We start from the raw sequence: 26,476 nt of genomic DNA, 5'->3' as shown, positions 1-26,476 counted from the left end.
GCAGGGGCATATCTGCTCACACAGATATGTCCTCACATGCAATATAATGCACCCTGCCTTAGGGCTGTAAGGCCTGCTGTAAGGGTGACTTACATATTTTGCAATCAGTGTTAGGGAACATGGCACACAGGCTGTGTGCCATTTGTGTTTTCACTTTTAGCTGCACCAAGACATGCAGCCTGCAATGACAGTCTGCATGTGCTAGGTGAGGGGTTCTGTGAGGGTGGCACAATACATGCAGCAGCGCTTAGGGACCCTCTTTGGTACCCATGCCCAAGGTACCAGGAGTACCATTTACTAGGGACTTACAGGGGGCCAAAGGAGTTTCCAATTGGGGAACAGTTGCACAGTTTTAGGGAAAGAGATATCGCACTGGGGACCTAGTTAGCAGGAACCCAGAGCACTTTTAGCCAAAATTGCATCATGTACCAGGCAAAACGTGGGGGTGACCATGCCAAAAAGAGGCACCTTCCTACACATATGTAGAAGTTGTTATTGAAAAAAACACAATAGCTATGATATGCTGGAATTGTTTCCCCAGGAGATTGGTGGTCATTTCTATGCATTCTTTGCTTTTTCTGGTGGCCCCAAAGAGGAAGCGCAGGTACCCCCCCAGGATGTCAGTTTAGAGCGTCAGTTTAGAGCGAGTGCATCTTTTTTAAAATTAAATGTCTTTTTTTATATTGTCTTATGTAATGGAAGGTGGCAGCTATATTTGCAACAATTACTTAACACAGCTAAAGATTGCCTGTATTTAAAGCATCACATGCACACATTTACTGTAGCATTGCTGGTGCCTGCTCCACACAAAATCAAAATGTACTGAGCAGAGTGTGGAAAGATCCATAGAGAATGGCAAGAGCAGTATTTTTGTTCCTCCATAAACCAGAGGTGGGTATTCTTCTCAATAATTGTAAAATATTTTGCCTGATTTGTCTTTGGCTCTGGAACATACTCTGTAACATACATTTGAATAATCTATTTAAAAAGGTTCTACACAGTTCCAGAGACCCCGATAGTAATGCAATCAAGCAAAAGGGTTGGCTGATCAAAGTAGTCGCTATTACTGCAGCCAGTCTGGAGGTTGTGAGCAGTACCTTTTACTACGTGTGCTCACCAGATCACAACCCATAGAACATTTGAGCTATTGTATCATTATCTACAGAGACTAAACCAAAATAAGATTCACGTGCAAAAGTAACCTACTAGAGAAGTAACTCATCCCTTTGTAGGCAAGGTAAAATTTTATCATCTCCCAAGATGTGTTATGACATGAAAAGTTTCATGAATGTGCTAGATTAAATCCTCATGAAGACAATTGGCGGATGAAACAAATCCTTCAAAAATCAATTGCATGTTCAGAATATATATTTTAATCTATGAGTTATGAGATATCTAACAATCTCAAAGCAATTTATAAATACTCAGCACATTGAATTACTTGCAAATAAGTCTATGTCAACATGTATTTAATATGTGACTAATTAATAATTAAGGCGATTTAAAAAATATTATGGATTTGTTGCAGGTCCTATACATTTATCATGTGAGACTTTTCATTACTTTTTATTAAACTAGTATTACGATATCAACTTATATAGGACAAATAAGAAGTTAGTTGTAGCAAAGGATCACTCTTGAATTGCTGCAGACAAACATGATGGCATTGTGCAGTTCACTGTGCATCTTTCACGGAGGCCTCCAGGTCCGCAGGATGCCTTCAGACCACGAAGTCTTTCTTTGGTTTTCTCAGGGAGTTGTCACTCCAAACACAAGTTCACTGTTAAACAAATATGAAGATTTAAAAACACAAAAAATTCTATATTACTATAGGCAATTGAAATGCAAAAACTGAAGGATGTGGTATGTTTATTCTTGGGAGTCTAATATAAATTCAAATGATTGTAGTTATTAATTTGTTTAGAAATGTTTATAAAACGCTGAAACTACAATTGCATCTCAGATTGCCAGCAAGAAGGAAATAGCCACTAGAAAATGCAATGGGGTAACATGCAGGTGAAGCAGGAAAACACAGGCATAGTCCTGCAATGGTGGAAGAATAAAGTCTCCAGTGATTGCCTCGAATGCAATTTTAGGCAACTCCTAGGTGTTTGCCAGGGTGTAGAAATACTAGTTCTGTGGAGGAGCAAGCAGTCTGCTGGTCTGTGTCAGCAGAGGTGAGCCAAAAAAAGAGCTACCAAAAGAGATGGCAAAGATAAGAGAAATTAGATTATTTCGCCTATATTTTCGTTAAACCCTGGAGAACAACTTTATTTTTAGCAGAGTCGTGCTCTCTCTAGTAGACAGAGGATGGAAACTATTGAAAAATGTTTTGTAAATGTCACATTTTTCAGTCAACCTTCAGTAATCAAGCTTGCTGCTAGTATGCAGCAGGCACTGTATGCTATCAAAATGTGTGAAGAACCTGGGAGCGTGACCTCTGAAATTGCTGTCACAAAATCATTTAAAACGTATTTTTGCATATTTGTTACATTACCCTCTGCCAGGACCCCTATAAGGTTAAGCCCTCTTTTAGAGTTAAGAGAAGGTACCAGCAGGGCCCATGCTGTGTTTCCTGTCACAATCTGCCATTTATGTATTCAGGTGTATTGTGAAGTACTGGTTGTGATCTTTTACAAATGCAGAGTATTCACCCACCTGCTGCCCACTACACTTGCCCTCAATTACAGGGGTAGCTGGGGGAGCAGGAGAATGGCAAGAAAGTGACAAACATTAGCATGATGCTGCCGTGCTTATATCTCTGTATGAACCTGTACCTGTACCCATCCTTTAAGAATCTTTGTGATTCCTTCCTCTTGGCAGTACCGTGCATGAGACTTTATGCACCATTACAAGCCTTAGGGTTACATTGCCTTTCATCTGCCACTGCTTCTGTATCCTAGGGAAGGTAATCCTGCAAAGTATCAAGGCGCTTTGGAGTGCTGGGGAGGCATCGTTATTTTTTTCCACCTAAAGGTTCTAGGAACCCCCCGGCCTGCTGCAAACAACATGCAGGATAGAGGAAGCTCTTGCTTCACCACTACCTCAATGCCATCCCTCCTCCCAACAGGGTAGGTGCAAATTATGTTTTGATGTTAGATGTGATGGTTTACTCATCAATGCAATGGTCGTAGGCTACCACAGAATGTGGTTCACTGCAAGCCTCCATGGGCATGAGTTCTGGGTCACCATTCTGTAGACTTCTTCTTAACCATTAAGAACAAAGACTTTGACTCTGGAAACGACCTTGCTCAAGGTATTGCACTGATTTTACGGAGGAACGTTGGATAAGGAGTAATAGTGAACATGTATCTTTAAGGTTGTTAGAAAGTGATTTCTGACTTTCTTAAACCTTCTTATATTTTTTTTATTTTGGCACTTCTCCGTGTTTGGCGTCTCTGTTGTGAGTCATTCACTGGATGCTTCCATAAAATGGCCTTGAGTGCTAATCAGCAGTGTCTACCTTCTAAAATAAGGTCTGCTGAGTTGCAGCTTGGGCAAGGTGCTTTGTGCTGGTGACACATGAAGATGTGTGCACATGCATGTGCAAACGTGCAGGCTGAACGAGTGGGTCTACTCCTTAACTCAGCTTGGCATCTGCACGCAGACAGATCTCGCAAATTGGACCTTTTAATAACTTGATTATGGACTATGTAGCTCTTATAGTTTCATTTGGCATGCGAACAGAAATATCCCCATTTCTCATTGACTATATATCTGTAGTACTTTACTTTAAGTCTGTTGTGCTTAATTGTATTCACTTTGTGGGATAATTCCCCACCAAAGAATAAGCTTTGTATTGGCCTAACCTAATAACATGATTATTATCTCTTCTATTGGGGTTTAAAGGGTCCCACCTGTAAACTTAATATTAATTTGGCCAAATATGCACTTCTTGATGTACTTTGGGTATTACGGTAATTTCTTGTGCCAGTCCTCAATGAGATTCTGGCTTTGTACTGCTAACTTTCTTTCAATGTAATTGCTCTGTTGGCCAGCAGATAAAACAAAGCCCCCTTAGACAATAGACCTATTTGAGGAGAAATAGTCTGCTCCTGGGAGAGGATCCAGAAAGGAGGAATCTAAATGGACTAAAAGTAACTTGCTCCTACTGGCAAACCTGGGCATCCCTGTTCTGACAGAAACAAAGATAGGGCGGTCAGACCTCTGGCACTACTCACAGTAGGGGCTCCCTTTTGATGCTTTAGAGGGAAGAAACCCGTTTTTTCTGATTCAGTAGGGGCAGGGTTAAAACTGAACTGATCTGTTTAATGACCAAAGCTTGATTTTGCCATCTTGGAAAATCCCAAGCTGCTAAGAAAGGGGATATATTGGGATGGTGAGATGATATGGCATTTTTGAATCGGGCAGAAGCACCCACCTTCTAGAACGCCGCACCACTACTTTTAAACCCCTACACAAGGACAGACCTCTGAGAAACACTGGGAACACCAGATGAAGACGGGCGGAGTAGCCTGCTAACTGACCATTTCTCGAGAAGGCTCTATAGTTACACTTCTAAGGACTCTGTTGGCTGATTTTATCCTGGGACATTGGCACAGACCTGTCCACTCCCCTGTGGGAAAGTAGAATGTGGACTTGCTGGCGACCTTGTGAGAGAGCGTTCCTCTCGATGTATGTTGACTGGCCTTTGGTGGGTACCCTTGGAGGGAACGCCTGACTCCTGCTGGACATGCAGGTGCCCTGCAGCTTGCCAGGACACTGTGGGGTCTAAGGAGTGCAGGTAAGGTGTATTTCCTACCTTCATTGCCAAGGGGTGCTGCTTAAGAAAGACTCCAGCCAAGGAGATTACCTGGATTCCAGACACAAGAGCAGTTCCTGGATTCTTTGCAGTTCCCTGCTGCAGCTAGGAGGCCACTGATAGTTGCAGCTACAAAGCTGGTGTAATAATCAGGCTGAAGTGCTAAAAGGTCAGGAGAGCTGGCCTTGAGCTCGCCCTCAACAGAAGAAAAGCAATTGAAGGTCAAATACAACAATGTCTAAAAACAATAGAATCCAGGAGATCTAAAATCAACACTGCTGGTGGCTGGAGCACACCACCAGGAGCATGGCACAGTAAACCCTGTGACAAACACCCTGAAGGAGGAAATAATTGCAGTTGTTCTAGCTGCTCTTGGGCATAATTTTTCTCCTTCTTCAGCAGCCACCTGAGGCTTGCGGGCACCACCACATGCTTTTGGTCCCAAGCAGGATTTGCAAATTAACCCAGGGTCTGCCAGTGCCCTGGGGCAATAAGAGGGGGGGGGGGGGAATATGCTTTTGTCAGTGTTCTAACTTTGGGCACGGTTAGTGCCTCATGGGAGCATTGCTTTGTGGAGTGCATTTTACTCCTCCCCCTAAGAGGCTAGACCATAGGAGAGAACCAAGTAGGACACTTGCCCCTATGTAGGTACCCTGCTCACTGTGTTCGTATTTGGGGTTCAAGACCACCAGTTGCCTCACAGTAGAGAGGGCAAAGAAACAACCTGGCTCCTCCATCAGCACTCACTGATGTGCTGAGCGGGGATCAGAGCAGGCCAACTAGTCTTTGTAACTTGGGCTCTCATGCAGCTCACTGGGAAAACACCCAGGTGGCCTACACATAGTGCACGAGCATCAGAGTCAAAAAAGAAATAAGTGCACCAATGTTTGGTTTTGCTGAAAAAACTAGCTATAAAAATATACCAATGTTCAGCAGCAGGAACAAAGTCCTAGCCGCAGCTGGAACATTTGCCACATACACCACTTGGCCCAATATATTTGCATATTCTGCTTGGTAAAACCCTAGGAATTTTGTGGCATCACCAGAATCCACTAGTCTGCCTTTATGCACAGAGGGCTACCAGGAGAGCAGAAGGCCGTGCCAGAAACCACCAGGGGCCCCAACCTCACTTTTGGGCCACAAAAGGAGTGACCCTTGGAAAGTTTCCTTTATTTCTAAGCACTGCTTGAGATGAGACTCTTCTAGGGTGTATGGATGTTTATGTTCCCAGGTCCTGTGTTTACTCTACAGCCAGATTAAAGATAGAAAAAACTGTGAAAATGACTTTCGTGACATGCACCTAGTTGGTAGTAAACTACTTCAAATATGGTATTATGTCATTGCAAGGTGGCACCATCCTGAAGGGTTTCATTATTGATTTGGACTGTGGTAGACTCAGCATTTTGTCTTTAAGTATTGTGGTGACACCCCAGCAAAGCCAGTATTCTAGACTTTTGATTAATGCACCCTTCATGTTGTGGTTTGAGGGGACATTTAGGGTTTTTTCTGACCTGTGGGACCTGTCTTCAGTGTGTGCCTCTGTTTGTTGTGAGGTGGTTCAGAAGGCTTCTCCATAGGCATTTCCATCTGCCATCCAGTAGTATATTTGTTTATGCATGGTTTGAATAATGAATACTAAATAGGAAGTATTGTGGTACCTTAATATTGTGGACAAAGTATCAAGGACTAACTAAATAGAAAGGTCAGTATGTATAAATATTTTATACCTAACTCTGTGTTTATACAATACAACTTTAAATCTCAACATATTATATCCATTATCATATTCCTCACACATATATTCCCTTACTATGTATTTACGAATCTATTTATTGCTCTAGTCCTAGTGTACAAAAGAAAAAAGTCACTCTTGTGAGCTTTATTCTGTCTCACCATCACCCTATACCTCTATCAACCTATCTTCCATCCCCACTCTCTGACTCAACCCAAACCCATTCTACTACTATAATCTTCAAAATAACCCTGCCTAAGCTCTTCCCTCCTGTCCCGCTCCTGGCTCACCCCACACCTCAGTTTACTACTATGATCTCTTAAGCAACCCTACTAAATTCTCCCTCATTTATCTCACCTTTGACTCATCCAAAACCCCTTCTACTACTATGATCTCCATAGCCCCTTTCTACAGACTCTTCCCTCCTCCATCTCTCCTTTACTCATCCCAAGCTTCATCCTATTATTATAAACTCCCAATTAACATTTCTGGAATCTTCCTTCCTCTAGCCCTCCATTACTCTATTCAATCCAACTAACAAACTCATACTAATACTAGACTCATATTTCCCTATACTAATCCACCACTAATCCTTTTGGGTTCCGGGGTAGCGTGCTACTCGCCGAAAAGCGCTTTGACGTCTCATCAGGAGTAGTAAGCGCTATATAAATATAATTACAATACAATACAATATAGGCACATTCAGGACATACTGTACAGGGTTTGTAGATGTGGAGGTAAAGTTTTTTAATATGTACTTCCTCTCAATGCACTTTTTGATATTTTGGTCCTCGACATTTTGTCCAATTTGTTAAAGTATCACAATATTCCTATTCTTGATACAAAGCTGTAAAACCTAAGTATTTATTAGTGTGTGTGATAAAGTACATTTCATTTGTATAAGACAAAGCACTGGCTGCACAACAAATGTGTGAGTATTTGTTACGTGGCTGAGTTCTGAGCCTACAGCATTTACCTTGAGTAAGATTTGGACTGCTCTTCCTCACTACCCTGAGAGTCAAGTGTTAAAATGTGAATGACAAGCTTTTGGTGGGAACTCTCCACCTCTTTTAACGCTGAGGAGAATGAGGTTCACACTTCAGGGTCAGGGAGCCGGGGACAGTACGCCAGACAGAAACCAGTGAGGGCAAGTGCATGCTCAGGGAGCAATGTCTGCTAGATGCTCTATGTTCTCCCAGGCACTCTTTGTGTTCTCATATGGCTCTCTGAAAGGTGAACAGCAAGGGAAGGAGAATCTCCTGTCAGGCGTGGTCAGCTCACTGGAAGGCTCAGGGCAAGCGGGTTACTCCCCTGTGCCCTGGAAAACTGTTTTGGCACTGCCAGCCTGCCCTTCCCACATACTCTCAGAGGCACACACGACAGACGTGAGTTTGGGGTGAAATTTAAAGGAGTCCACGCTCATATGTTCAGTGTTTATTCATACAATACTCTGGTGCACGCCAGCTGCCCATATATGCCAGCAGCCCCCGGTACTCAACCTGGTAAAGGACTGCGATGAAGATGATGAGTTATATGATAAAATATAGTTACTTGATTTTGACTTAACCTCCCTGCAAAGGAAAGCACCCCGCGTTTTTAACACTATTCGTAAGATATTGTATTAAACACATTTAACTCTTCGAAAAGCAAGAAGACATGCCTCTGGTCTTGGTTCGATCTCTTTGGAGCCTACGTATTTATTTATTATTTTTTACCATTGGACTATATATTTTTCATTCCTTATTAACAGAAATACCCCTTATAATGAATGTAGAAAACACCAACCAAATTCCTCCATCGATAGGCGAACTTAAATATAGATTAAAGAAAATGAGAAATTCCATCTTATTTTTCCAGTCACCAATATAGTTTTTCTTAGGACATTTGGAAAAATAAACATTAATATCACAATTCGTGTTTTCACCTGGAACAATTACCACCAGGGAAAGCTTGGGCAAACGCAGGAGTGCGATATGCGCTAAACAGCTAATGGCAGTTGCTGCTAAACCGGGCCCATAAGCAATTTCAATCCATTTAAGCAGTAACTCGTGGGTCTAAATACGTCCGAAAATTGGTTAATTGGTACATGTTTGCAGTTAATTCTATGTTCTACAGTGCGAGCAGCCATACATTTGAAAGCACAGATGCGAGCTCCCTTCCCCTCCCCTTCGCCACTCTAGTGCTCTTGGCTCACTATCTGGCACTGAGCAAGTAACCTAGGAGACAGCAATGACGAATGGAGGTAAGTGCACAAAGACGTCTGCCTTTATATAAGCCTGATGCAGCTCCTCGCGCTCGTGCGTTATCTGCAGTCATACGTTGGCCGCCGCATCCGCTTCCTGCTTGCTGTGCCAGTTCCACGTTTACGAACTGAGAAGGGCCAGTGTCCAATAAATGGAATGATGAATTGCACATGATCAGATTGGCTGTGTTTGATATTTAGTTCACCGTTATCAAAGCAGAAAAGCAGCAGCACGAACGCCGATTTTCCCATTACTCGACTGCATAATTTAAAATGTATCAACAGGTTGTACCATTAATGATGTTTATAGAAAGAACTCAAGGCGGCTGGATGCTACCGACAACATGCTGCAGGCACCTGATCTCTCGACAGCCACTGGCATTATTTTAATGATGAATTTCTCGGTCAACGTTACTACATGTGTGCGTGAACGTCAGTTCACCAAAAGGCCAGTGGTAGCGGAAGTGACATCACGCCATTTGACCTTTACATTCGCTCTCACACACATGCTTACACACACAATCACATATATGTGAGGCCGCACAGTAGATAATACTCTTGTCACTGGGTGTCAAGACCTGCGCAAACTAGATATGATCTAACGTGTGGTGCTAGGTGCTTATGATGAAGCTTTGCTCTGTGTGACTGCTGCGCCAGGTGCTCATATTGAAGCAATAACCCCCATTCAACTGGGTGCTAACAGCAGAGCGGTGCTACGGATGCCATATGATGCTGTGTGTGGTGTTAGTTGTTCATAATGAAGCCTGGATTTTTGAGCTCGTGCAGTTCAGCAAGTGCTGCTTGCTGCGAATAGTGAAGTTATGATGCATAAACATCCTATTCTTCACTTGCCTCAGAGCTGCTGATCAGTGGATGACTTGGAGCCATCTCAAACTAAATGCCTCCAAAACAGGAATACTTATATGAGGTGACTTGAAAAATTATGACCCACTGTGCGCCTGGCCTGACGATCTTGGACCACCTCCTCAATTATCCAAGGAAGTTAAAAACCTTGGAATTACCATGGACTCCAAGTTAACCATGAATGCCCAAGTGGACAAATTCACCTTGAAGACTCTTCGACGCACCGTCCTCCCACCTCATATTGCCACTGAAGGTCAGGCTATTATCTCTCTTGTACTATCCAAACTGGATTATGCCAATGGCCTCTACCATGGATCATCTCTATCTATTATGAAAAAACTACACCGTATACAGAACTCCGCTGCCATGCTACTATTACATGTAAAGCCACAAGCCCTCATCTCCCCTGCCTTAGAGCACTACACTGGTTACCTGTTGCCAGAAGATCCTCCTTCAAGCTGCTTTGTATCACCCACAAAGCCATACATGGAACAGGACCGCTTTTTATCAGAAACAAAATAACCAAATACATTCAACAAAGAAATCTCTTCTCAAGATTGGCACCCCGTCTTAGAACACCACCATACAAGAAAAAAGACTATAGGTGGTTCATCCTTCTCAGTTCAAGCAGCCAAACTATGGAATTCACTACCCCCAAATATAAAATCCACGGATAACTATCTTGCCTTCAGAAGACTACTTAAGACTTGGCTTTTTCCTTCATAACCATCATATTCAAACAGCAATGGACTGCATATGGCTGTGTTGACGAATATTTTTAATCTGATTATGTGTATATTCTAGATATGTATAGTTCTTTAGGAAATATGTATCGCTACTACGTCATAACAATAAATTACACACATACTCTTTAAACCTGTTTAACAAATGTATATTTACTCATGAATAAATATGTATATGAATGGGTATATATATTTTTATATATATATATATATATATATATATATATATATATATATATATATATATATATATATATATAAACAATACAACAGACTTCCACTGGAAGGACGCACACTCAGGAATTCACAAAAAAAGTGAGTTTATTAACACAACACAACGCGTTTCGGCTGTCAAGCAGCCTTGATCACGTGTATAATTCCACCAATGTACACTTAGTTAAATACCCCCCGGATAGAGACATAAAAATAGGACTACCTGTTGTATGAACTTACAAGAGTAAGAATAGAGAATAGGCACAATTAATAGCAACAAATCTATAAGAAATTACAAAATACAATTCATTCAAAATAAATAAATAAATAACTGGGTTAATACTTTTCCATATATTCAAGAACATAATACTTCTTATAAATATCCAGTTTCGGGATTGTATTATCTTAAACATCCAATTAAACATGATGAAATTTGTTGACTGGTTGTATTATAAAATATATAAATATAAGTAAAATTCATAATTATAAAACCTTAATACAACTTATACTCATTTGTTTAATGAATTCAATATTCTTTATAACAAATATAAATATGCAAAAAAGTTCAATAATATATAAGTATATAAATACAAAAACATAACTGTGGCCAGTCTTTCAATTAGAGATTTCAAATTATTAAAATTTAAATTTTAAATTTTAAAATTGGAATTGTAGATTTCATTTCTCCTATTTGAGACATCAGAATTCATTTAGTCACTATATTTTATTGTGTACTTTCAAAATTTATATTCTAATATCCATGTATTTTCACCTTAAAATAACTGTGGAACTATGTCCCCTCAAAATCTATACAACAACACCAAATCCTACACAATTTATACGTATCCGGTACCCTTGACGCCCCATGAGACAACAAACAATTGTGTATTCTGGAATCAGGAATCCATCCGGACTCCTCCATTCTGAAAAAAATATATATAAAATAACTCTATTAAAACCACACAATAACTTTAAGACACCAGTACTCAATACCATAAAACAATATTATCTAATATATCAAGATTTAAAGACTATTATCATCCACCCCATACTATAATCATCCAAATAAGTGGGTATTGAGTTCCTCACTCATATTCAATCCTCCTGGTGTCTTAGTTTCTAAATCAACAATAAATTTGGATTCTTTAATGCGTAAAGCCAACTCTCTGTTACCTCCTCTATGATGCGTTTTTTTACTGCATGTTTAAAAAAAAAAAAAAAAAAACAATGCATTCTTGAACATATGCGAGCTGTCACATCAAGAGACCCCCACTATCCGGTAGCTAGACACTTTCAGGATTATCATAATTCGGATGCCACTCTATTATCGTATTTTGACATTGAACATGTACATCTACATCATAGAGGAGGTAACAGAGAGTTGGCTTTACGCATTAAAGAATCCAAATTTATTGTTGATTTAGAAACTAAGACACCAGGAGGATTGAATATGAGTGAGGAACTCAATACCCACTTATTTGGATGATTATAGTATGGGGCGGATGATAATAGTCTTTAAATCTTGATATATTAGATAATATTGTTTTATGGTATTGAGTACTGGTGTCTTAAAGTTATTGTGTGGTTTTAACAGAGTTATTTTATATATATTTTTTTCAGAATGGAGGAGTCCGGATGGATTCCTGATTCTAGAATACACAATTGTTTGTTGTCTCATGGGGCGTCAAGGGTACCGGATACGTATAAATTGTGTAGGATTTGGTGTTGTTGTATAGATTTTGAGGGGACATAGTTCCACAGTTATTTTAAGGTGAAAATACATGGATATTAGAATATAAATTTTGAAAGTACACAATAAAATATAGTGACTAAATGAATTCTGATGTCTCAAATAGGAGAAATGAAATCTACAATTCCAATTTTAAAATTTAAAATGTAAATTTTAATAATTTGAAATCTCTAATTGAAAGACTGGCCACAGTTATGTTTTTGTATTTATATATTTATATATTATTGAACTTTTTTGCATATTTATATTTGTTATAAAGAATATTGAATTCATTAAACAAATGAGTATAAGTTGTATTAAGGTTTTATAATTATGAATTTTACTTATATTTATATATTTTATAATACAACCAGTCAACAAATTTCATCATGTTTAATTGGATGTTTAAGATAATACAATCCCGAAACTGGATATTTATAAGAAGTATTATGTTCTTGAATATATGGAAAAGTATTAACCCAGTTATTTATTTATTTATTTTGAATGAATTGTATTTTGTAATTTCTTATAGATTTGTTGCTATTAATTGTGCCTATTCTCTATTCTTACTCTTGTAAGTTCATACAACAGGTAGTCCTATTTTTATGTCTGTATCCGGGGGGTATTTAACTAAGTGTACATTGGTGGAATTATACACGTGATCAAGGCTGCTTGACAGCCGAAACGCGTTGTGTTGTGTTAATAAACTCAACTTTTTTTGTGAATTCCTGAGTGTGCGTCCTTCCAGTGGAAGTCTGTTGTATTGTTTATATTTTTAACCGGAGTGCTCTGCCGGTTTATGACGCACCACCCCTCTAGGGCCTTTAGGAGCCTGGCAGTGAGCACTTTTTGCAATTCATATATATATATATATATACACATATATATATATATATATATATATATATATATATATATATGTATATATATATATATATTTAAATATGTGTATGTGTGTGCATATATGTGTGTGTGTGTGTATACATATATATATGTGTATGTTATTCTATGCTTAGCCCCTTCTCTGCCAGGCCTTTTTCCCCTCAGGTGCCAAGCCTTTTTTTGGAGGTTTTGGGCAGTTCGCGCTTAGGCCCTCATAACTTTTTGTCCAATTAAGCTACCCACGCCAAATTTGCGTCCTTTATTTCCAACATCATAGGGATTCTAGAGGTACCCAGACTTTCTGGGTTCCTCTGAGTGACCAAGAAATTATCCAAAATACAGCGAAAAGTTTGTTTTAAAAAATAAAATGGGGAGAAAGGGCTGCAGAAGAATGCGTGATTTTTTTTCCCTGAAAATGGCATCAACAAAGGGTTTGTGGTGCTAAAATCACCATCTTCCCATCTTCCCAGGTTTCAGGAACAGGCAGACTTGAATTAGAAAACCCAATTTTTCAACACAATTTTGGCATTTTACTGGGACATACCCCATTGTTACTATTTTTTGTGCTTTCAGCCTCCTTCCAGTTAGTGACAGAAATGGGTGTGAACCCAATGCTGGAACCCAGAAAGCTAAACATTTCTGAAAAGTAGACACAATTCTGAATTCAGCAAGGGGTAATTTGTGTAGATCCTACAAAGGTTTCCTACAGAAAATAAAAGCTGAAATAAAAAATATTGAAATTGAAGTGAAAAAAAACAGCCATTTTTCTCCACGTTTTACTCTGTAACTTTTTCCTGCGATGTCAGATTTTTGAAAGCAATAAATCATTATGTCTGCTGCTCTTTTCTGGTTGCAGTGATTTATAGGGCTTGTAGGTCCATCAAGAACCCTAGGTACCCAGAGCCAATAAATGAGATGCACCTTGTAATGGGTTTTCTTTCTATACCAGGTATACAGCAATTCATTTGCTGAAATATAAAGAGTGAAAAATAGGTATCAAGAAAACGTAGTATTTCCAAAATGGGCATAAGATAAGGTGTTGAGAAGCCGTGGTTATTTGCACATCTCTGAATTCCAGAGTGCCCATACTAGCATGTGAATTACAGGGCATCTTTTTTACACACTGTCTTACGTTTGGAAGGAAAAAAATGTAGAGAAAGACAAGGGGCAATAACCCTTGTTTTACCATTCTGTGTTCCTCCAAGTCTTCCAATAAAAATGGCACCTCACTTGCGTGGGTAGGCCTAATGCTCGAGACAGGAAATACAACATGGAGACATCACATTTTTACATTGAAATCTGACGGGTTTTTTGCAAAGTGCCTAGCTGTGGATTTTGGCCTCTAGCTCAGCCGGCACCTTGGGAAATCTACCAATCCTGTGCATTTTTGAAAACTAGACACCTAGGGGAATCCAAGATGGGGTGACTTGTGGGGCTCTCACCAGGTTCTGTTACCCAGAGTCCTTTGCAAACTTCAAAATTTGGCCAAAAAACACTTTTTCCTCACATTTCGGTGACAGAAAGTTCTGGAATCTGAGAGGAGCCACAAATTTCCTTCCACCCAGCGTTCCCCCAAGTCTTCTGATAAAAATGGTACCTCACTTGTGTGGGTAGGCCTAGCGCCCGCGTCAGGAAATGCCCCTAAACACAACATGGACACATCACATTTTCCCAAAGAAAACAGAGCTGTTTTTTGCAAAGTGTCTAGCTGTGGATTTTGGCCTCTAGCTCAGCCGGCACCTAGGGAAACCTACCAAACCTGAACATTTTGGAAAACTAGACACCTAGGGGAATCAAAGATGGCGTGACTTGTGGGGCTCTCACCAGGTTCTGTTACCCAAAATCCTTTGCAAACCTCAAAATCTGGCCACAAAAACACTTTTTCCTCACATTTTGGTGACAGAAAGTTCTGGAATCTGAGAGGAGCCACAAACTTCCTTCCACCCAGCATTCCCCCAAGTCTCCCACTAAAAATGGTACCTCACTTGTGTGGGTAGGCCTAGTGCCCGCGAAAGGAAATGACCCAAAACATTATCTGGACACACCAAAATTATCAAATACAAAACTACCTGTTTTTGCGGGGGCACCTCCATTTTTAGTTCTGGGCTCAGCAGCCATCTAGAGAAACCTACCAAACCAAGACATTTCTGAAAACTATACACCCAAAGGAAGTCCAGGGAGGTGTGACTTGCGTGGATCACCCAATGTTTTCTTACCCAGAATCCTCAGCAAACCTCAAATTTAGCTAACAAATCACATTTTTCCCACATTTTTGTGTGGGATCACCGCACCGGGACAAATTTTCTACCACCCAATGTTCCCCTCAGTCTCCCAGTAAAAATGATCCCTCACTTGTGTAGGTGGGCCAAGTGCCAGTGACAGGGAAGAGCCAAAAACATGTCAAAGTTGAGGGGGGAACCAAAGCGGGTCCAAAAGGTCAGTTTGAAAAAAAACATTTTTAGGCTGACAAGTGCAGCAGAATTTTGATCGGTATAGATGAGACAATGCTTGGTGGTAGGAATTTTGTGGATTCCTGCAGATTCCGGAAGGTTCCATCACAAAAATGTGGGAAAATGTGTGATTTCCAGCAAAGTTGGAGGTTTGCAGGGCATTGTGCGTAAGAAAATGGTGCGAGGTGCATGTGAAGCACACCACCCTGGAATCACCCAGATGTTTAGTTTTCAGATGTGCCTGGGTCTTGTGGATTTTTATACATGGCAGCGTCCCAAAGCCCAAAAAGTGCAGCCCTTACCATTTCAAGTGGGACGATTTTGAGAGTTAGCCAAGCTCTCATGGCCCAAACCCAAAATAATCAAATGTCCTCTTGCTTGCCGTGAGATAAGATGTTTTAGTGTGCGGGGGGAGAGCTGAAAGACTGTTACCCCCTTCTGTTGGGGTGGGGGCATAACCAGGCCCATACTGTTTGGTAGCCACCACCACACTATTTTTTTTTTTTTTTTTAATTCCCTGGGATCTAGTAGACTTTCTGCCGCCCCGGGGTGTGGATCGGGGGTAATTGCCCCATATGCCGACTGGTGGACAGAACAACTTTGGCCCCATTTATTTGGGGTGGGGGTATAGCCATACCCCCACCCTCCTAATCTGAAAAAAAAAATCTTCCCTGGTCTCTGGTAGGCTTTCTGCCCCCCTTGGGGGCAGATGGGCCTTCTGAAAATAGGCCGATCTGCCCCCAAGTGGGGCAGATGTGACCAACAGTAATGTACCCCCATGGGGAGCGTCCCTTGCCCAAGGAGATGCCCCCCAAACAAAACACACACATACACACACACCAAGCCCTGGTGCCTAAGTGGTTTTTGCCCCCTGCCCGGGGGCAGATTGGCCTAATAGAAATAGGCCAATATTTCCCCAAGGGGGGCAGAAATGGCCTAAAATAAATTTGACCCCCAGGGGAACGACCCTTGCCTAAGGGGTCGCTCCCCATATATAAAAAAACAAAAGTAAACATAAAAAAATATATATCCCTGGCGTCTAGGGGTTTCTGCCCTCTCTGGGGGCAGATCGGCATAAATATAATAGGCGGATCTGCCCCCAGGGGGGTCAGAAATGGCCTAAAAATAATTTGCCCCCCTGGAGAGCGGCTCTTGCCCAAGGGGCCGCTCCCCTCAATTCAATAACAAAACAAAAAAATCCCTGGTGTCTAATGGCTTCTGACCCCCTTGGGGGCAGATTGGCCTATTAAAAAAAGGCCGCTCTGTCCCCAAGGGGGAAGAAATGGCCTAAAATTATTTTTTTCCCTCAGGGAGCGACCCTTGCCTAAGGGGGTCGCTCCCCACATATAAAAAATAAAAATAAATAATTTTTCTTATATATCCCTGATGTCTAGGCGGTTGCTGCCCCCCCTGGGGGCAGATAGGCCGATCGGAAATGGCCTAAAAATAATTTGGCCCCCTGGGAGCAGCCCTTGCCCAAAGGGCCGCTCCCCTCATGTCAATTGGCAAAAAAAGAAAACTCACTGGTGTCTAGTGGGAAGCAGAAATGCTGAGAAAGACATCAAAGGAAAGGAAAGGAATTTCCTTTCCTTTGATGCCTTTCTTGGCCCCTCCAGTGATCGGAAGAGAAATGCAAAAGCATTTCTCTTCTGATCCGCACTGGAAGCTGAGCTTCAAGTGCAGAGGGGCAGGCCTTGGAAGAGGTCAGCACGTGATCACAAGCTGACGTCATCAGACGCCACGGGGGAGGCGGGGTTGGAGGGATAAGCAATTCCCCTTCCATCCCTGCAGTGGGGGCGCTGAGGCGAGGCTCATGAGGGGAGCGCTAGCACTCCACCCATGAGCTGGTCCCAGGACGTAACGGATATGTCCTTGGCACCTCAGCGCCGCAGCCAAGGACGTAACCTTTACATCCTTGGCTGCGAAGGGGCTAACATGTTCATAGGTCATTGCATAGCTCCTAGATAAGTGAATATATTAGATACTTAGGAATCCCTGCTATCGTTTTTAGATCGCACTAATCAAAACCCCTCCTGCTACTATGATCTCCCTAACCATTTCCACAGACTCTTCCTGCCTCCATCTCTCCTTTACTCATCCCAAGCCCCATTCTATTACTATAAACTCCCAGTTAACACTTCCCTATCCCTCCACTTACTCTAGTCAATCCAACTAACAAACTCACATATCCTCTGCTCAAATTAACTCATAATAATACTAATAATACTCATATTTCCCTATACTAATCCACCACTAATTCCTCTTGGGTTCCGGAGTAGCATGCTACTCGCCAAAAAGCGCTTTAACGCCTCGTCAGGGGTAGTAAGCGCTATATAAATACTATTACAACCAATACAATACAATCCAATATACACACGCTCTCTCACATAACCACACTCTCTCCTGCATGCACTTAAAATACATTTAAAAACATTTTTTACTTATCTCAACTGCTAGGGAGGATCATATTCCAGATAACTGTATTCAATTTTTATTATACTAATAGTAAATAATGAATTATTATTCACTATTAGTGTAATACAAATTGATAAAAGCTGAGGCCAGTGAGAACCATCACTCTTTTAACAGCTTGCCCATTATGCAGCTGGAAGTTTTTCATAAACATATTATTATTATTATTATTATTATTATTATTATTATTATTATTAGGGATCTTTGACTACAATATTTGCATTACAAGCTAAGTCCAATATTGCCTTCTCCAATTGTGAACAGTATATCATATATCAGCATAATTAAAAATTGCCTAGCTAACAACAAGGAAAGTTTCAATTGTATTTAGGACAAGGAGACGAGGATTATGCATAACTTTCTTCAGTTTATTAAACAGCAGATTTAAAGAAATAAAGAAAAAAACTCTACGGAAAACTCCATGTCCCATGAAGCTCCTGGTATCAGAGTCCAAACACAGTCCAATCAGAGTCCAGACCAGCATATATAAGCATATGACATTGCTCACTGTTCTGTCTTCTTCACTTTAGGAAGTTAAAGTTGATGATGATCCTAATCCAATCCTTGATTGTTCCCTGCGTAGAACCATGTTATCAGGTTCTTAAAATAATATGATGAATAAAACTATTTCAAAGAAAGATAGTGATTTACCAGTTTTGAAAAAAAGATATTATAACATAAATGAAAGAAGAAAGGTTATCTTTAGGAATACAATAATAGAGGTATATCTTTAATATTACAGACTAAACATAGGTTTTTTAGCCTATGGGAGGGAGAGGTACTTTAAGAGGAAAAGTTGCCTGGATAATCCTCGCCTCCTTGTCTTTAATAGAATTGAAACTTTCCTTCTCCTTAGCTAATTCATTTTTCATTCTATGTTAGGACCGGAGGTGAGGATTATGCATGTTTAAAGCTTACTGACAACAAACAACAAGAGTTGCAGCCTCCAATACTGGTTTAAAATAAAACAAAATTGAAAGTGGATTCCGATGACCAATTCGCTAAATTCATATTGTCCTCCAATCTACCACCTACCTGGATGGCCTTAGATGACATTGCTCCTCTGGTGGAATGTGCCCCAAACATACGAATGTTAATACTTGACTCTGTCACAATCCATCGAACCCATCTAGCAATAGAAGGAGATTAAATTGCTTTAAAAGGTTCATGTAGGGCAATGAGAAGTTGATTCTCACCTGCGGGTCTGAAATCAAGTGTCATGTCCTCGTATGCCTTCTTACATCTAACTACACATAATTTAAGATGCTCTGGGAAAGCAGCATAAGATACTAACCTGATATTAGTTTTGGTCTGTCTGGAAATGGTGAAGGTAACATCTTACGGAGTGAAGACCCTAGCTGATAAATCAAGGGCTCATACATCAGAAACTGTTTTCCAAGATATGAGGCATAACAGAATAGCCAATTTTGCTGATAATTGTTTCCAGGATAGGAAATGATTATCTTGCCATTAAGAGAGAAAATGTAAGATTATGTTGACATCCCAGAGCCCCAAATATCTGGGTTCTGGAGGTTTAAAAAGGCGAATACCCTTCATTAATTTACATACCCATGGATGTTTGCCGACTGGTTTCCTGTCAATGCGAAATGTCCAGCAGAAATTGCTGACCTAAAAGAGTTAATTGTGCAATAAGCTAGACCCAATTGGGCAAGTTCGGCTAAGAAGTTCAAGATGTAGGTAAGTTCTACCCCAAGAGATCGAGAAGTTTCTCCATGCACCAACGATTCCATCGGTTCCAAGCCGATCGATATGCCTTGGTTGTACTTACAGACCAGGCTTGTTTAATGAAATTAGTGGCTTCCTTTGATAGGTGTTTGTTTTTCCAACGTCCCTGGAAATCCTCCAGGCCATGAGGGAAAGTTGGCCCAGGAGAACTAACGGGTGAGGAGACCTTGATGATCTAGAAGCATTGAAGGGAATGGTGGTAATTTTATCAGAGTTGGGAACCATGCTTGAGATTCCTATATCGGAGTCACTAGCACTAGAGATGCAATTTGACGTCTTACCTGAGCTGCTACTCTAGGAATCATTATAAACGGAGGGAATGCATATGGAAATTCCTTCGGCCAGTCCTGGAGAAAAGCGTCTATCGCTTTTGCCCCTGGGTCCGGTCTCCAACTGACATATCTCGTCAGTTGATGAGTTAGACGAGAGGTGAAAATATCTAGATTGCAAGGACCCCATATTTCATTAGGGTTAGAAAAATGTTCCAATCCAGTTTCCAATCTTCCTGGAGTTCCAATCCGCCATAATATTTTTGATTCCTGGGATATATTCTGCAGTTACTGAGATCTGTTTCTGCAGACAATAATGTCAGAAGTCCTTTGCTATTTCTGAGAGGGCTTTCGATCGAGTACCTCTCAAACGATTGATGTACTGGACTGATGATATGTTGCCCATTATCAGGAGAATGGAGCAATACACTTTGTCCCAGGTGAGAGATTTGATTGCAAAAGCACCCGCTAGGAGTTCCAGGCAATTGATATGGAGAGAGAGTTCTTCCTCTGACCATCTGCCTCCCATTGATATGTCCCCGCAACTGGCTCCCCATCCCAGACGACTGGCATCTGATTCTGTTACCAGTTAGTTAGTTTTGTTAGTGGAAGGCTGAAAGAAGCTGTGACTGAGTTTATGAGGAACCCCAAGAAAACAATCTGTTGGGTTGGAATCAGTTGGGATTTTGATAAGTTGATTACAAAGCCCAGATTTTGAATGAGCATAATAGTTGTGTACAGATTGAATTTGAGCTGATCTAAGGACTGATTCATCAGAAGTATGTCGTCTAGGTAAGTAATCATCTGTATTCCTCTGGTACGGAGGAATTCTATTACTGGATGTAGGAGTATGGTGAAACACCAAGGGGCTGAGGAGAGACCGAAAGGGAGAGCTTTGAACTTGTATATTTGCTCCCTCCATGCAAATTGAAGAAATCTCCAGTGAGGATGAAAAATGGGAAATGAAAGATATGCATCCTTGAGGTCCAGCCTGACCATCCAATCCTTCGGAAGAAGGATGTCCCTCAAAAGATGAATACCTTCCATTTTGAAATGACAATACACTATCCATTCGTTGAATTCTTATAAATTTATGACAGGGCGAAATCCCTTGTCCTTCTTTTCTACAAGGAAAATATTGCTCAGAAATCCATTTGGGGGAAGTACCGACCTGCAAATGGCTCTTTTTTGCAGAAGATCCTACACTTCCAAATCTATGAGTTTCATTTCCTGTGTTGAGAAAACTAAAGGTCTGGGTCGAGACTATTGGATTGGAGATCCATAAAACTCTATGTGAAAACCCCACACTGTTTGAAGGATCCAGAGATCCTTCAATATCATTTCCCAGTTGTGAGCACATTTCTGAAGCCTTCCCCCAAGATATTGAGGGGAAAAAGCTTACTGGAATTTCCTCCTGGTGTGTTAGCCCCTCCTCAGTCACGGTTGTTGCTGGCTCTGCCAGAACCTCGAGAAGGATAGAAGGTTCCTTGATGACCATCATTCCAGCCATTGTTCCTTTTTGGGTAAGGTCTCGAGGGGCCTTGGTGATAAAGACGGCCGGAAGAGCGCCCCCTTCCTCGTCCAGCCCCAGCAAAAACCTTATTAGGGAAAATCTTTTTTATGGACGTTTGAGCCTTATCCAAGGCTGAGAAAGTTGCAACAAACTTCCATAGTTCCTTAACAAAAGGATCCCCAAAAAGGTTGCCTTGGGCAATTGCCCCTGCCTCTGAAGAGGCTAACTCCCCGAGCTTAGGGTCTATTTTTATGAGGAGCGATCTTCTGCGTTCTGCTGCCAGAGCGCAGTTTGCATTTCCAAGGAGGCAAATGGCTCTTTGTGCCCAGCCAGCTACGATATCCACCAATAATGGAGTTCCGCTGTGTTTTGCCTGTTCCACTAATTGTATATTTTGAGTGATAGGACCGACTACATCTAGGAGTTTATCCTGACAACCCTTCCAAGATTTATCAATTCCCTTTTTTGGATCTTTAATGTACTTGTTTATTGTTTATACTTGTTTATTGTACGGGTCAATGTCAGGAGTGGCGGTGACCTTGCTGGGAAGGGAAGGTCTGGGACATTCTGCCCTAAGTTTAACCCTTACTTCTTTTTCCAGAGGCTGGCGACTCTTATTAGTGACATAATCAGCCACCTTAGGTTCTGGAACCCATTCTGAGGATCTGGGTTGATAGATTTCTGATGGATTAAACATATCAGATTCTTCTTCTATAGGATCAGGGGAAACAGAACTAGGACACCAGGGTCTATTTATCTCATATTCCTCTTCTGAGGAATTTTCGGCATCTGATACATCCTCCCCTCGAAGGGGAACCCCATGGAAAGGGTCTGCATTTTTTGTGACAAAGTCACTAATTTCCCTGGGTTGGTCTTCCTCCCGGTAGGGCAGATGTTTAAGTGTGCGTGCACTCTTATGGAAGAACTCTATAAGCTTATCAAAACCTTCCAGGTGCCCCACGTCACACTTAGTGGCCTTCTTTCCCCCTGATTTAAGACCACTAGGTCCTGGTTTAGATTGTGTAGAGTCGCTAAAAACCCCTGGAATGCCCTTAGAAAGCTTGTCAACCTGTTCCCGAAGAGGCGCTAACACATTCGCAACAGCGATAGAAAGCGCTTGATTCACCTATAAGACGTTGAGGAAGCCACTCCTGCTCGGCATCCTGAAAGGATGAGTTTTCATTACCATTATTATGATCTATTTTGAGGGTGGGAGCACAAAGAAAAATATAAAAATATATTTAATATTTTTATTAGAATATTATTAGAATGTGGAATGAATTTTTCTTTAAATCTATTTATTCACCCAAGTTTCATATGGGTAGCCTCCTCGCTGGAGTTTCTAATAAAATATAGGCCCGTATTTATACTTTTTTTGCGCCGCATTTGCGTCGTTTTTTGACGCAAAAACGGCGCAAACTTGCAAAATACCATTGTATTTTGTAGGTTTGCGCCATTTTGCGTCAAAAAGCGGCGCAAATGGGGCGCTAAAAAAAGTATAAATACGGGCCATAGTTAGTAACTTTAAAGTTCAAATTTTATGAAAAAACACCACTAGGTGGTGCTATTGCTTTAAATATACACCAACCAGTTTATAGAATTTCCTGTCAGGCCTCCCCCAAAACGCGCGCAGCAGTCAGCTGGAGCGTTCTAAAGAGCCACGTCACGCGTCCTGTTCAGACCTGTGAAGAAAATAATAAACGAGCGCTCGGGCAGAAGCCTACTGCACTGATAAAAAAGTAAATAATATTAGCACGTGAATAAGCATAAATAGAAAAGCATTTCAATGATAAGGAAAAACACGTCACTTAACTGACGAGTAGTGAAGAAAGACAGAACAGAGAGCAACGTTTTATGCTTATATATGTGGGTCTGGACTCTGATTGGACTCTGATTGGACTGTGTTTGGACTCTGATACCCAGAGCCTCATTGGACATGTTGTTTTTCATAGAGTTGATACCAGTGACTCCCATAGCCTCATAATCAACATAGACTAATATGTTTCATTTCTGTATAACTCGAGAACATCTAGACCAGTGAGCCACAGAGCCCTTTAAGCAGCAGAAACCAGTCCCTTATTCTGATAATCAGCTGAGATAAGTTAGTCCCACATTTCAACAAGCGGAGGGCACAGGAAAGTGAGCCCCAGATGAGGCCAACAACTAGCTCATAACTAGCCCAGAGCAGAGTGGCTGCTTGATCCTCCTCTGGGTTTTGGGCAGTACGTTGCTGCTGGTCAGGCCTCTTGTCAGCAGCTGTCATTGGTCACTGGTGTCCTATGGCCTTAGGTACTCATTGGATGTCAAAGGGCATATTTATACTCTGTTTGCGCCAGATTTGAGTCATTTTTTTGGCGCAAATCCGGCGCAAACCTAACTCCATAGTTATACTTTGGCGCTAGACCCGTTTGGAGCCAAAATTATGGAGTTAGAGTCATTTTTTTACTGTGGAAACCTACCTTGCATTAATGAGATGCAAGGTAGGCGTTCCCTGGCAAAAAATGACTCTAAGGCATTTGCACCTTATTTATACTCCCGTGCAAAAATGACACACAGGAGGAGGAGGGCCTTGAAAAAAGGGCTCTAAGCCTGTTTAGAGTCATTTTTTAACGCCTGGGTCAGGGGAGGCGTTAGGGGACCTGTGGACTCATTTCCATGGTCTCTGACCATGGAAGCAGTCCACAGGTGCCCATCCCTGCACCCCGGGACACCCCCTGCCACCCTCGCCCAACCCCTGGAGGACACCCATGGATGGGGAGACCCATCCACAGTAAGTTCAGGTAAGCTTTGGTAAGTATTTTTTATTTTATTTTAAAGTGGCATAGGGGGGCCTAACTTGGGCCCCCATACATGCCACTGTGCCCAATGGCCATGCCCAGGGGACAAAAGTCCCCTGGGCATGGCCATTGGACAGAGGGGTATGACTCCTGTTTTTGCTAAGACAGGAGTCATTTCCATGGGGGTTGTGCATCAGAAAATGACGCTAGTCAGGTTAGAGTCAATATTTTTAACTCTAACCTGACTTGCACTATTCTTTGACGCACAACCTCCAGTCTTCCCTACGCCTCCGCTGCCTGGTTAGCGTAATTTATTTTGACACTAACCAGGCCGCAGCGCCGGTTACCATCATTCCTTAAATATGATGCTCGGTTGGTGCGTTGGAATGGCGGTAGTTGGCCCAAGTTCCCCCATTTTGGTCTAGACTCCCGCAGGATGAGAGTGGTCCAGCTAAAAGCCTTAAGTTACCTTAGAAAGATTTTGTTTTTTTTTCAACTGAGATTCAGTATCATAAAAATGACTTAATAAGTTTCATCACAGTTCATAGTTCTCAGTTGAGTAAAAGCTCTGTATTAAGACAAACATCAAGGTAAGAACATTTAAAAATAAAACGTCCTTTAAAGGTACGTCCAAGCATCATTTAAGGTTAAAAAATGATCTGAGAAAGTTTTCTGATGAGAGCCAGAAATGAAACTGAAAACAATACTCCTGTTTTTAACTGATCATAATATGTGACGGCCTTGTGTAGTTTCACGCTTTGTCCTCTATTAAGCATGAACACCTTAACAAATTTGTTAGTGTCACACTAGTTAGTTGCTATTATATATCTCCTGTAATATGGTAAGCCTGGTGCTCGGTTTCTGCGGCGCCTGCAGATCAGAGTTGAAACAGGGTAGATATGTGAGTCTGGAGAGATTGTGCACAAAACTAAAAATCCATCATCGAAAAATGAACTGAATGGTAAATCCCACATTAGAGGGGTTACAGTTTATTGTGAATCAGACTGGTGCATGCTACCAAAAATGTTGTGCTTTGTTTGCGTTCTAATATAGAACTAGAATGTTCATCTAGCTAACAGAATCGGTCTGCACTGAGGGATATGCCTCAGTGCAGACAGCTGAATATGGTGTGAAAATGTTTCTTATTTCTGCTGCTAAATGTTTCTGGAATAAATGAGTCCCTGGAAACATATATTTTCATTTGTTCGTGTACATATTTAAATTGGTGCGAGTCTTTAAAAATTGCATAGATCATGATAGATTTCGCTGTGTTTTTAAACAGGAGCCTACTTTTTCTGTTTGATTTACAACATTACCTACTTTAAAATATATTTTACTTCACTGAGCAGCATTTTATACATATTATATACACAAACATTTCTATAGACAATAAATTTATATGTTTGAAGGTGCTTTATTATTTCCTTATATTTAACTCACAATAAAACTTATTTTGAAGCCAGTGCACAGTCACATAGGCTTCTGCAACTACTGACAATAGGAAGTGGGAAAAACTAAAACCAAAAATTAAATCCCCAAACTACAGCTTATTTGACGGGTCCTATTGGCCATTGGAGCACAAATCTATTTGTTTAAATAGCTCATACACCTCTAAACAATCTAATTCCAAGCATTTCATTAGAAGATTAAAAACCAATGATGTCTATCAAAATGTTACTATTTTAAAAGAGAAGAGTGATTACGTGATAGTGAGGATGGATAGCCTGACTAAACAGATGCAGAAAGGGGAGCCTAGATTTGGGTACACATCTCTCTCATCTACACTTGACCTCAATGAAGGTTTACTTCAGTCTACTTAATACAAAAGACATCAAATCCAACAACCCCTATTCCCACAAAATGTCATTTAAGTTTGCCTTACTTTTGTCTTGAATATAGAATGTAATTGCTCTAGTTGTTTTCTTAGACAAAGCTATAGCTGAAGACTTGTACGTCAACTAACAGACTGCTGTTGGTGTTGTATGTGTCACACAGCATGCCAGACTTTTTGTCCTAATATGGATGATAAATATATTTGAGAATCTATAGAAAATTTGATAATTTTAGCGTTTTAGAGCACTA

At 40.9% G+C, this 26,476-nt stretch overlaps 1 protein-coding gene across 1 annotated transcript in view; it reads right to left on the bottom strand.

Moving 5' to 3' along the window:
* Positions 1–1,230: 1,230 nt before the first annotated feature.
* LRRC74B (leucine rich repeat containing 74B) overlaps positions 1,231–26,476 on the bottom strand; it is a 155,434-nt gene continuing 130,188 nt past the window's right edge. The window contains exon 13 of the mRNA XM_069214434.1: positions 1,231–1,780. Coding sequence (XP_069070535.1) covers positions 1,750–1,780 — 31 coding nt within the window. The 3' untranslated portion in view covers positions 1,231–1,749. The remainder of the gene's footprint in view (positions 1,781–26,476) is intronic.

The sequence above is a fragment of the Pleurodeles waltl genome, chromosome 11 (genome assembly GCF_031143425.1).
Source record: "Pleurodeles waltl isolate 20211129_DDA chromosome 11, aPleWal1.hap1.20221129, whole genome shotgun sequence".
Taxonomy (NCBI): domain Eukaryota; kingdom Metazoa; phylum Chordata; class Amphibia; order Caudata; family Salamandridae; genus Pleurodeles; species Pleurodeles waltl.
Note: the sequence above shows the minus strand (reverse complement) of the source record. Positions and strands in the feature narration are given on the sequence as shown.